The 13412-nt window shown below is 35.9% G+C and overlaps 1 protein-coding gene across 3 annotated transcripts in view; it reads right to left on the bottom strand.

The window, feature by feature from the left end:
* LOC113414213 (uncharacterized) overlaps positions 1 to 13412 on the bottom strand; it is a 62681-nt gene that overhangs the window by 29874 nt on the left and 19395 nt on the right. For all 3 annotated transcript variants that reach the window (XM_087958120.1, XM_087958122.1, XM_087958121.1), the window contains exons 5-7: positions 12371 to 12472; positions 8043 to 8153; positions 1931 to 2109 (exon numbers count right to left, since the gene is read on the bottom strand). In XM_087958120.1, the coding sequence (XP_087814246.1) occupies positions 1931 to 2109; positions 8043 to 8153; positions 12371 to 12472 (392 nt within the window). The remainder of the gene's footprint in view (positions 1 to 1930; positions 2110 to 8042; positions 8154 to 12370; positions 12473 to 13412) is intronic.

The following is a 13412-nucleotide window of genomic DNA, read 5'->3' as shown; positions in this document are numbered from 1 at the left end:
AAGCCTCTTCCAGGAGATCAACACAGAAATGTGTGGTTTTAATAGCTTCAGGATTCTGTCAGAAATAAGAGTTTCCACCATGGTAGGATCATAGGAATGCTACAGCAAATTGCAAGAAGTACAAAGTTTTGCTTTGTTGTGGATGATTGAAACATAGATGTCAGAGATATAGAGGAACACTGAAATTACAGGGATATTTGAAAATCAAAAATCCTATAAGAATTTAAAAAATAGGTAAGGTTGCAAGGGAGGATGGTGAAACTGGAAAAACTATGGTAATACATGGTTGTAGTGGTTGGGAAATTTGTTGAAAGTGTGTGTTAAGATTGCATTCGTGCCTAACAATGAAAAGAGAACATATAAAAAGAGAACATATGAAAAGAGAACATATGAAAAGAGAAAAATTAAGAAGAGTGCAAAAATCATGCAATGATTACCTTGTTAAGTATACCTGGAAAGATGTTGGCAATATCAGAAGAAGCCGAGAAATAAAATGCACAAAATTTGAAAGTGCAGTACAGGCCAGATTTTTGCTTTTCAACAGGTCAGTGAGGAAGGTATGAATGTATGAAAAAATGTGGTATCTGTTAATTTACAAAAAAAAGTATATGATTCTAGAATGGCATGTACGAATGTGGTACTGAAGTTTTTTTGCTATATGGAATAAAAGTAATATATGATGGAAGTGAAGCATCCACAACATAAATATAATGTTTGTTGCAATAAAAATAATGCATCTGAAAAATAATGTATCAAAAAGAAATAAGTTCAAGTTATAAATGGAAAAATATTAGAGCAAGTAGAGTGAGATGGGGATTTTACTAGTTTACTAGTTGATTTGTTAAGAGAGATCAACCAGAGGAGTATGACTCTATTTCTGTGGCTTTGATACTTAACTAGGGTATGAAGAAAGAATAAATAAGTTGAGAGGAATGGAATGAGTAGAAAGTCAGGACTGGATGAAGTTCATAAAAAGATGAGGTTTTAAAAATGAATATATGAACCAGCGTATGGACCCAGTGAAAATTATTTACTAAGACAGAAAGTTATGGAGAGATATAGCTAATAGTGTTGGTGTAAACTAGATTTAGTTAAATTTCTTTTAACTAAAGTGTTTCTCAATTTCTTTTGCTAACTCTTAATTTCTTCCTGCATTTTTGCATAACATCCCAAAAGGAAATAGTATTGTATATCTGTAGGTGTAAGAAAAAAAATCTTTTTAACTTGTACCCTTGAACCAATTTGCATGTATATTCAAGCCAATCTGAATTATTAAGTTTGTAACATTGTGCTTGCTGTTGAGTGCAACAACAATAAAAAGAACAAAACAGATTTGGTTTAACATTCATTCTATTAAACCAAAACAGCAGGCAAGCATATTAAAACTTTCAGCTGTATAATGGAGTCTGTGGTAGGTTAATTCATTTAATAAACAACCTATACTTTTAAGTAAATCTTTAATAAGTATATGTATCTCAAGAGTGTCTCAAAAGAAATATAAGAAATTGTTTAACACTGATATTTGATCTAACATAGTATTATCTACTCTTAAGATAATTTTTTAAAAATATATTAGAGTTTTTTACCCAATACTTTTGAAATTGGTATGACAGATAATGAAAGCGGAGCATCCTGCACTCAAGATAACCTCGTTTTGTACCTAAACACAGTATATAATTTAATTGGTATGGGTATACCATACCAATTGGGTATTATGAGAAGTTTCCGTGCATGTGAACACCGAGTGCATGCTAAAATTTCATCTGTATTAAATAAAACTAGATCTTTAGGAGAACCTGTTCCAAAAAACCATTTATGCTTTTTTATACAGTGTCTTACATATGCTAAGTGTCTATTTGATACAATGTAGATCTATATTAAATCTCTTGAAACCCTTGCATTGTAGATAGTAAGTTTTCACTTTTCTTACCTTTTTGTTTTTGTAATAATACAGGTAACCGTCATGCTTTAATACAAACCACCTCTTTCTCCAGCCCTTCAGGATTCCAGAGTAGGTCCGCTTGTGGAGGTATCCTCGACATGTTGGACGAGGGATGTTGGGGCAACGACTGATATCAGAACCCACCAATAAGTTCAAGATATCAGGACCTGAAATGTTTGAGTATATAATAGCAAATTAAAAAACAGATTCTTCTATTGCACATAATAGAAAATGTATACTAAAGTTTTACTCTAAAGCTCTAAATGTTGAGAAAATGCCTTGTCAAAACAGATTTATTGCATTTTATTCCTATAAAAACTTCAACTGCTTTCAAAAATCTAATATTTATAAAAAAAATTGGTAACGATCAACATATTGACACTGATTTATTATGTACAAAAAGACGCTATTCCCTAGAATAGCGTCTATACAATATGAAACAACTATACAATATGAAACAAACAAACTATACAATATGAAACAAACAAAGTTAGTGATACAGATAGCATTTTCTATAATAATAGTAATAAGGCAGCAGAATGAGCCTGTTATTAGAAAACGTCATATTTCTCTGTACTTGTCCAACTTTTTATTGCTGTTGATGCATTATTTATATTAATGTTTCCTATAGATCCAACCTAAATACAGTGTCTCAAAACTTCTCTGGCTTGCAATCATTCTGCAGCATTCTTCTCTGATGAAGGCTGCAACCTTGAACTTTGAGTAATAGAAATTATGACAGGGTGATCCTCCTCCTCCTTTTGATTTATGTTATCTGCTATATTCTCTAAGTGCCTTATTCAACTTGGTATCTCTAATCAATTTATTTAGAAGGTCAGAATAGAGAACAATGGAATGTATTGGCATGAATGTGAATGGCATGTTTAATTAAAGACTGGCTTTAGTTAGGGAAAGATGTTTGGTGTGTAATGGAGTTAATAACGATTATTGCAAACAGAAATATTTGCTTTTATAGTCAGTTATTTATATGGAACATTATTTTGCTGGCCTGGTCCAACAGCATCTGATAGAAAGTAAAAATAAAAAAATATTTTAACAGCAGATCAATCACTTAAAGGGGTTCTTAACAAAATGAATTACTATGACTAAAGTTCCTTTCCTCAAATATTGAAGAAGCTTCATCTCTATATGGCTGTTTTGAGGGGTTTTTCATGTCATCTCCTAGAACTTCCTGCATAGTTCCTGCATTGTGCCAGCATTCTTAGTAGAAGAGTTATCTTATCTATACAGGTACAGGTGTGTGCTGACAACCTTGGAAAAAATCTTCAAACTCATCATGCTGAGCCTTCCAAAAGATCCAGCTGTTGGATGTGTAAGCAAACTGCTTCAGTGTTTCACACATTTTACAAACCTACCTCCCCCAAATATTTTACATATTGTAATAGATATTTTTTTAATTCATGAGATTAAAAAATGACAATTGCTATATATGTTTGAATATTTCTAAGACTGCCTCTAAGTGTCTCTAAATATAATTTGAGTGTCTTTGACTGTCATATGGAAATTATTCTTTTAAACACAGTCCTGCCATGTCTGCAGTACTGTACTTATGTGTATAGGGTTTGACCAAAATAGCATTGTGCTGTCAAAATTCACACACAGAACTTCCAATCAAATGTGCTTTTGTCATTCCAATAAGAGGAGCAGGAACCTTGACAGAATCTCAGTTCTTGTTTGAAATGGTTTTTGAATAGCAATACCCAAGAATAGTTTGACTAATATGTAAAATAAATTACATATTAATATGAATGTTACTGTGCTTCTGCTGGTGGAAAAGAGCTCGTATCATTCACATTCAGTGAACAAGAGCAGAGAATTCTCAAACTTCCTCTTAATAATTAGAAAAAGAATTCTAGTTTTTCTAGAGAAGAGTGTGAATTCCATCACCACAATTAAAAAATTGGTATATACTAAAATAAATTTCTCAGTATCTTGAGAAATAACTGGCATTTGCTAAATATTTTTATCTCTGTCAAAACAGCGTTACTGTTACTAAGATCCCTTGGGTATAATTAGCCCTCACCCAAAAATAGTTTGAATTTTAAATATACCCTAAAATTCATATTAATATGAATGTTATTGTGTTTCTGCTGGTGGCAAAGAACCCTTTTTTTCTTACTATCAGAAAAACTTTTTTTGTTGGCCGAATTGCTAAGAGCTAATGCATTAATTCAGCCAACGATGAATTTTCCTCCAGAGAAAATACCAGACGTAAATAGTAGATTGATGTCTTGGACACTCTTTTCAAGTCTCATCTCTCTGAATCCTAAATGTGCTCTTTCTGTCTGACATTTGGCCTAGATATAGGTGATTCTGTAGGAAGGTAACAATAGTAATCACTGGCACATACAGAAAAATACTTTGTTAAAAAAATCTAATTCACATTTTCCTCTTGGATCATTACTACCATATTATCACATCAGTCACCATGTGTCTAAATCTGTCCTAATTGTCAAAGTCAGCTTTTTCAGTGCACCAGAATTATATTATTCAAAAATAACTTTGTTCTCTCAAGAGTTTTATAGATACGAGATATACAGTATTTATGGCAATTTCAACTTCCCTGACAATAGAAATGGCAGCTGATGTTCTCTAAACTCTCTTTGGTATGTTCCTTGCCTGTTGCAATTTGGGGGACGGAAATCTCAAAAAAACAAGAGTTAATGAACTGCAATGTAAAGTTACTTGTGTTTAGCAATAGAAATAGCACTTAGACTTATATATCACTTTACCATACTTTACAACCCTCTCCAAGCAGTTTACAGAATCAGCATATTTCCCACAACAATTTGGGTCCTCATTTTACTCACCATGGAAGGATGAGTCAGCTTTGAGCCTGGTGAGATTTGAACTGTCAAATTGCAGTCAGCTGGCAGTCAGCAGAAGTAGCCTGCAGTACTGCACTGTAACCATTGCACCACTGTGGCGCACCATTTAAGTATTTAAATGGTGGTGCACTGCTTAAGGCAATGGCATCTCAAATATATATATATTTGCTAAGGCTATTCCAACTTTGGAGATTTGATTCAGATGAATTCAAACTGATTTTTCCTCTAATTTTAAACAGGTACAACTATCCATTCAACAAACATTTGAAGTTTCAACGCACACCCTAAATGCTAAATACTAACATGTTTCAAAGTTACAAATTTTGCAGTTCTCCCCCCAGCCACAGTCATTCGCCCTTACGACTGACTGCAGAGATGCTGCAGCACACTCACCCATCTCTTTTCCTTCCATCTTGTCCAGCCAGGTCCTTGGAGGCCACCAGAACATAGTATGTTAGTCTCCTTTGCCAATACACTGGGTTCTATGCATTATTTTGCTTCCCTTGAAATCCCTTCCTCTCTAGTCAGCATTTCTTCTTAGCTCCAGTGGTGCTAGTTTTACACTAGTGGCACTAAGAAGAAATCATAGTGGTTTACCCTGGCTAGGGAGGAAAGGATTGCCATGGAAACAAAAGAGATTGGATTTCTTCTTAGCTCGAACAGCATAAAATTAGTGCCAGTGGAGCTAAGAAGAAATCATAGTAGTTTATGCTGGCTGGAGAAGAAAACATTGCAATGGAAGCAAAAGAGATCAATTTTCTTCTTTGCTCTAACATCGCTAACTTTACGCTAGTCTTGGGCTGTAGAGCAAAGAAGAAATCCAATCTTTTTTGTTTCCATAGCTATGCTTTCCTCCCCAGCCAGGAAAAACCACTACGATATCTTTTTAGTGCCATCAGCATAAAACTAGCGCTGGCAGGGCTAAGAAGAAATTGTACTAGTTTATCCTGGCTGGAGATGAAAGGATTATAATGGAAGCAAAAGAGATTGGATTTTTTCTTCTTTATGCCACGTGACATAGCAAGGGAGTGGGGGGCAGGAAGCAGGGCATGGGGTATCTTAGAGGGTGGGCGAGGCCTCCTGGGAGTGCCAATGCCTGCACTAGGCCTTCCTCAGTTTCTCCCATCCCTGAGTCACCCCATGCTCTACCTAATGCCTCATGCATTCGTTTAATGAATGTATTGGGGAAAGCAGGAACAGAGGAGGTCATTAGTTATGTGCTTCATTTAATATAGTCCTTGACTTCCAACATAAATGGGCAGGATCCATAAATGTCATAAGTCGAGGAAGACCTGTATTGAATAGCACTGAATTAACAATCCAACTGAACTGAGAAGTCAGATAGGTTAAGAGCAATCTATATGGCCTTGAACACATCTTCTTGTGTTTTTATGGATAATATACCTTTCCATTATGAATAACATCTCAGTCCAGTGGGATTGGTCTGCCCCACTCATGCCAGCAGAAAGGGCATATTGTGGAAGCCATCAGTCAAACAATTTCATCTACTATGAGGTCTACTATGGCTAATTTCATCTACTATGAGGTCTACTATGAGGTCTACTATGGCTTCTGCCCCTTGGAAATCATATCCTCCAAAGTTAGATCTGTACCAATTCTCCTGACCTTCCATAAGGGAATGTAGAACTGGTTCTGCCATTTTGTATGGGGCCCCTAATGGGGATGCATCACTTTGGAGGCTATCAAATTAAGAGAAGACTGCATGTACTTCATGCTCCTCTTCTTACCATCTTTTATTCTAATGGTTATTATTGTTATTTATTGTTTATTATTTTAATGTTTACCACTTTTAATGTTTGTAAGATACCCAGAGATGCCTATACATGAGATGGGCAGCACAAAAATCTAATAAATAAATAAAATACGGTACTACCACATCTCTTCTAGCTAGAAGCCTAAGAAAGCAGCAGCCTAGTTATCCAATTGCTTGTGTCATTAATTAAATTCTCAATTGAATAGAGCAACCTGGCTTGTCTACAGACAATTCCTATTTTCATGTTATCCTAAAATGGTGAGAACCCCACAAATAGACTCCTAAGCATTATGTAAAACATTCTGTTGTAATAATTTGACTGGGTATTTCTGGCTTTTGGCTAAGAACTAATAGCAGAATACAGAATAACAGAGTTGGAAGAGACCATGGAGGTCTTATAGTCCAACTCCCTGCCCAAGCAGGAGACAAATTTTAGACAAATGTCTGTCCAATTTCTTCTTAAAAAAATCTGTACTGATGGAGCACCCACACCTTTTGAAGGAAAGCTGTTTCATTGATTGATTATTCTTACTGTCAGGAAATTTCTTCTTAATTCTAGGTTGGATCTCTCCTTGACAACTTTTCATCAGTTACTTCTTCTCTTAGTAGACTGCTCCATGTGTGACTAAAGAAAGCATATTTTGACAAGCATAGAACTGATCCACAAATAAGGAATTTCTAGAAAGTACGTGAACCGGGAATGTGGATAGGACAAAAATCTTAGAGAAGTGGCAAACCAAAAATGATCCAATGGCACCTTATCCACTATTGTAAGGCAGACAGCTTGAAGGCAGAGAACTGAAAGACTCGTAACTGCAATTTCTTCATGGTATTTCATTGAGAATAAAAAAGGCTGACGAAAATAATTTGTGTTGAATTGAAGGAAACTGAAGGATATGATTAGTCATACTGCACATAGTAAGAAAATCAGGGACTTAATATTTGTAGTACTTTGATGTTGCAGAAAAGATGCCTGCCCAATATTTATTATTGATGTTGATATTTATGGTTGAGTTAGATGCTCCTCAATTTTTTTTCTATTTTTGCACAGTGTGCAATTTTGTCATTTTTGAGAAGATAATGCCCCCAATTTGAGTAAGCACAGTCAGAGCTAAACCAAGGATTTTTGTACTGATTGTGATCTCTTCACTGGGTGTGTTAAAATATCCTGATAGGCGAGTAGCACAGCCTGAAAAACCAACTCATCATTTTACCCCTTGATTTGACTTTTTATTTCAACTTTATGCTATCACAACAGCATTCATTACAATATGTCTTAAACTTAAAAAAAATAATCCTCAGGACTGTGGTCTCCTGAAATATGAGATGAAAGTTTTAATGTTGAGCAAGGTTTTTTTTTTAAAAAGTTGTATGAAACTTTGTCACTCTGTGCTGCAGCTATTATTTCTTATTCTTGTGGGTCTCCACACCATTTACAAATCATCAGTTAAAAGTTCATATTTTTGAGCAGACTTACCTTTTCTTGCTAGGTTTGCTGCCTCTGAATGAGGCATGCTAGTGACATCTGTGCCATTGACAGCCATCACTATGTCTCCAATCTGAAGGCCCGCTTCTTCTGCCGTACTATCTGCCACAAAACGAAAAAAAAATGCTCAGCATTTAGCAATATTTGGCTAATACTGTATCAACACAAGGAAGGCAACCTCCTTCCCATTACATCCACTGCTGCAATCCACTTCTCAAGAAGTTGAAAAAGGCTAAGATTTTCCCTTGCTTTGCATAAGCAATCCAAGTTGAACTTGTCTAATATTGGGGTCAAGCAGACTGCTGTCTGTGGTTCTCCGCTTGAGGCTCATTAAAATGAATAGTGGGAGGTAATTTATATTCTCTCCCCCCTCTTTTATTAGGTCAGACTCACAGGCAATCTAACCTGAACAGAATTCACTTGATTTTTAAGTGCATGAGGTCATTACACAATGACATCATTGATTATCTGAAAAGGCTAGAATATGAACAATGAACCATGGGCTCCGTAATACAATCCTGGTATCATATTATCACATTAAAAAAAGAATTGCAGAGGCAATGGTAGAAGAAAAAGAGCAGTAGAGAAGGGATTATTTTTTTCTAGGGATACCTCTTGAATTTCCCTAATATTACTAGGTTATTGCTCTTTACCATATTCCAATGTTCAACCTATGGCAAAGTACAAATTAAAGCTGTATTTACAGAAATCTCTCTAGATTTCACAGACATACTTAGAAGACAAAGGAGAAATTTTCTGACACTGAGAGCAATCAACCAATGGCCTTCAGAAGTTGTGGGAGCTTAATTGCTGGAAGTTTTCAAGAAGAGACTGGACGGCTATCTGTCAGAAATGGTGTAGGGTCTTCTGCTTGGGCGAGGAAGGTTGGACTAGATGACCTGCACAGTCCCTTCCAACTCTATTAATCTGTGGCAGGGTGCTTGGTTAGGAAATTCACACATTGCCCAGAAATAACAGGTGAACTGAATTAATAAAAGTAATCTGTGATTCTGCTTTTTTTTTGTTTTTAGCTTGATGTGAAATCAAATAAAAATGTTGAAGACGGGAAGGTGAAGCTCTGACTGCAGGTTTTTTATGATTTCCTTTAATGTTTAGTTGGAAGGAGCTGGGCAACTCATTGGAGAACAAATATAGTTAGTCCTCAACTTATAACCATTCATTGAATGACTGTTCAAAGATACAACAGCACTGAAAAAAGTGACTTATGACCCTTTTTCACACAACCATTGCAGCATCCATCCCCTTAGTCATGTGATCAAAATGGCAACTGGCAGGTATTTATGACTGTTGCAATTTCCCAGGGACATGTGATCAACCTTTTGTGACCTTCTGACCAGCTAAGTTAATGGGGAAGACAGATTCATTTAATAACCATGACTTAATAACTTAACAATTGCAGTGATTCCCTTAACAACATGAGCAAGAAATATCACTTAACAATTGTCTTGCTTAGCAATGGAAATTTTGGGCTCAATTATGGTCATACGTTGAGGACTACCTGTAGTTGCAGGATAACAAGATTGCATTTCTGAGGCCAGAGGGCCCTGATGGTTCATTCTATGGAAATGCTCAGATATTTCTTCAGAAGCTCAAGGCAGCATGTGTAGCTTTCCCTTCTCCAAGTATTCCCTATAATAAATTGGACTAAGATTATAATACAATTGTTGTCCCTACAGTAACAGTGCTGTTAGGTAAGCTGGGCTAAGAGTGATTGACACAAAATCATCAAGTGAGCGTCAGTGACTGAGAATACGATTGAACCTAGTCTTAATCTAATATCTTAACCACTTTGCATTCCCACAGAGCTAAACAAACATTAGAAGAATTGAGAGCTTCAAAATAATTGTTATGGAAAGAACTAGTTGGTGGGATTTCAAAGCATATAAAAATATGTCTGATCCAGAAGTACTAAATTATCCCCTGGATTATTATCAGTAGCTTAAATATTCATGCACATTATGTCTCAGTGGTGGGATTCAAATATTTTTACCACTGGTTTGGTGGGCATGGCTTGGTGGGCACACTTTGTGTGCGTGTACAAACTTTGCGTGCAGTGTACGCCAAATGTGCACTTTGCGCAGGTGCAGCGGCATTTGCACACAGGCGCAGAGACGTTCTAACTCACCTCCTGCAAGCCTGCACGATCCCAGTTGCTTCAGCAACTGTTGCGCGGCACTCTTCTGTGCTGCACAAAGCAGCTGCGCTTCAAATTCAACAGATAAAAGTGAGTATGGGAGCCCGGGTGGGCGGGTGGGCTCAACAGCAGAGCAGTGGACAGAACTGGTTGGGTCTCCACTGCTCATCACTGCTACCAACTTGGTAGAACCGGGCCAAACCAGTAGAACACCACCCCTATTATGTCTGTGGTACAGATGGATGTAGCCTGCTTTTATGTAAAGACATGCTAGGGACAGAAGAAAATGTAGAAAATATGTTCAATTCAGGTCTATCAAGTCACTATGATTTGAATTATCCCTCAGTGTTTCTCAGAATAACGTTCTTCCTCTGTAGCTCTTGCCAGCATACAATTAAATGTCATAATGTATTCTGAAGTATTTTCTTCCATAAAACACAAACACAGAAATCCTTAATTGATACAAGTACTCTAAATTTTCTGATGCCCCGTGCCTTAGAAAGTGCATCTGAACAGTGTAAAGCTCTTTTCTGAAGGAGTGGAAAGAAAAATCAGAAGCTAGCAGAGAAATGACAGGTGCAGGAGTTCTGGGAGCTTCTGCTCTTTTCATAAAAGCTCATCAAATAATATATCTTGCATTTGACTGATACATCCATAAATTTGACATTACATTTCCAAAGCCATTTCAATATTTTTGAAGGTTTTTTGGGGGGTAACTTTTATTATTATCACCATCTCCATTTACTGCAGTTTGGAGAAAAGAAGCCATTTTGAGGGAACTGGCTCATGGTTTATTCATTCCTGCCATTTAGAAAGTTTTAAAAATGCCAGAAAGGAATGTCAAAGAAAGTATGTTGTACTTCTGAACTTCTCTGGGTTTTACTTGTGAATGCCTTTTGAAATTGCTTCTCAACCCATAAAACTCTTACAGTCCACAGAAAATTCTTCACACAACATATTTCAGGTGCACCTGTGGATAATGAAAATAAATACCAATAGTGCAGTCAGGAACTAGATTTCAACCTGTTTCCATCAAAGAAACAGTATCCTACAAAATTGTAATTGTAATGCTGAAATAAGAATAAGATACCTGATCTACAACTTATGCAGAATTAACTCGAAACATCTGGAAAGTAATAGATTGCTTATCTGTGTCGTAAAACTCATGTTGTAATGTTGTCATTATGTGACATATCACAACTTTTTTCCCTTCACTAAAACGGGGACGGGGGTGGCCAGTACATGATGCATCCGGGCTGTGGGCTGTGAGTTTGACACCCCTGCTGTAAAGCATGAGTCTCCAGCAAGATCCTTTTTCTTCATTTACAATTTTCTGCAATTACAAATATTTATTAGCAGCAAATAAACCTGAATGTAAGTGCATTTCTAGAAACAATAATTTTTGCAAGGATAATGTCCACACTTCATATAAATCCAAACAAGTGTAACTAGTGGCCTGAAATCAGGTTTGGTGGGCAAACTATTAAGTAAGCCTGAAACGGACATTTTTAAATTCATGTGGGGAAGGAAAAGAGAAGAAAGAGCAGGTGACTCTGAAAGATATACTCCCAATATCAAATATTTTCTAAAGAGATACATGTCAGGGTGACAGATATTCAAGTAATCATTTGTTCTGTCAAACTGAATTATCACAAGAAGATGTCAGGTGTTAAAAAATGATCTTATTCAAAAAAGAGACAGGCAAAACTACAAGCAATCCACTTTTTCCCCCTAACTGCCAAGGCACACTGGCCTTTTTTGTCATTATTATCATCTTTTTTTAGCAGGGTATAAAGCAGAGCATAGGAGAAGTAATTGCTTCAGGCAGGAGCTGACCCTTTTAGTTTGATTAAATGAAAGTCAGAATCAAGGAATGATTCATCCATAAGTGAGTGGAAAAAAAGAAGAAAACTGTTCCCATAAGGATTTTTTTTATTACAATGGTAGGTCTATTTGCAAGAGTAACAGCAAGATTTTCTCCGTATTATAGAAATCCAATAGAATTCTAAAAAATATGCTTCATTGTAATCACAATAAAAAAAAAATCAGAATTGTTGAAACACCTGCTATCTCTTTGCTGGCTATTTTAAACACCATATCGTTTAAAACTCCTTTGAATCTTTTCACAAAGGAAGTGAGCTTTGGGGATGATCATGTCACTTACTGGAATCTACTTCGGTCACCAAGATGGGGTTTGAGAACTGGATTCGGAATCCCCAAGGATAGTCACCCATTCCTTTAGGAATCCTCACAGTTCGCTCCCGAACTAAACAGAACGAAGAAAACAAAAGTGAAGTAAAATGCCCATGTTCATATTTTTATGGGCCATTTGTTGACTATGAGAAATAATTCTGAATGGGCTACTTCTTGTTATGGAGTTACAATTAAATGGATTTAAAAAAAGCAATGAATAAATCTTAATCATTAATTAAATTATTAAATCCAAAGAAATAATCAAGAATATAAAATAGTAATCACAAGGTGCTTTGATAATTCTAAGAGTACATTGGCTGAAGCCTGGCAGGGCAGAAAAAGAACTGAGTGATGTTTTCTATTTTAATTTCATTATTGATTATGATTAAGGTTTATTAAGAAATTATCCTTAGCTTCCAATTTCCAATTTCCTATTCACATGAAACTTGCCTCAACTTAACTTTGGTCTTATAGAGTCTTATATTTTGATACAGAACAAATATGTTAATATCTTCATTAGAAAAGGACAATAATCATTACTGGGATGGCAATCCCACCATTTCTTTAATGTAATTGAGATTGCATTCTTATGAGACACACAGTATACCCAATAGTGTTTCATTGAAACACTTAACTTTTTAAGGTACACTTAGGTACATGGTTCAAGTAAATAACTGGTTATACATATGGACTCTACAACAATGTCTGAAAAGGTTGTAACAATAGTCAAGATGATGGCCCTGAACTCTAATTGTTTTTTTTCCATTGCATTTCATGTAAAAAGAGTGGAGTTTGATTGTGCAGTCCTGGCTACCATCTTGATTTTGTTTTATTCCCTCTTATCTCTCACAGATCCCCTTCAAATCACATGCCTGAATGTCTTTTTATATCCCTCCTGACATAGATCTATCTATCTATCTATCTTCTATCTATCGTTGTTTTTATAAGCAATAGTATCTTGCAATTGATAATGACAAAAATCATTAACTTGCCCTATTCTGAAGACATTATCA

The sequence above is a fragment of the Notechis scutatus genome, chromosome 2, assembly GCF_049901735.1.
Source record: "Notechis scutatus isolate UNSWTSFEM ecotype Mainland chromosome 2, rNotScu1.2, whole genome shotgun sequence".
Taxonomy (NCBI): Eukaryota; Metazoa; Chordata; class Lepidosauria; order Squamata; family Elapidae; genus Notechis; species Notechis scutatus.
This window is presented reverse-complemented; position numbering and strand designations above follow the sequence as displayed.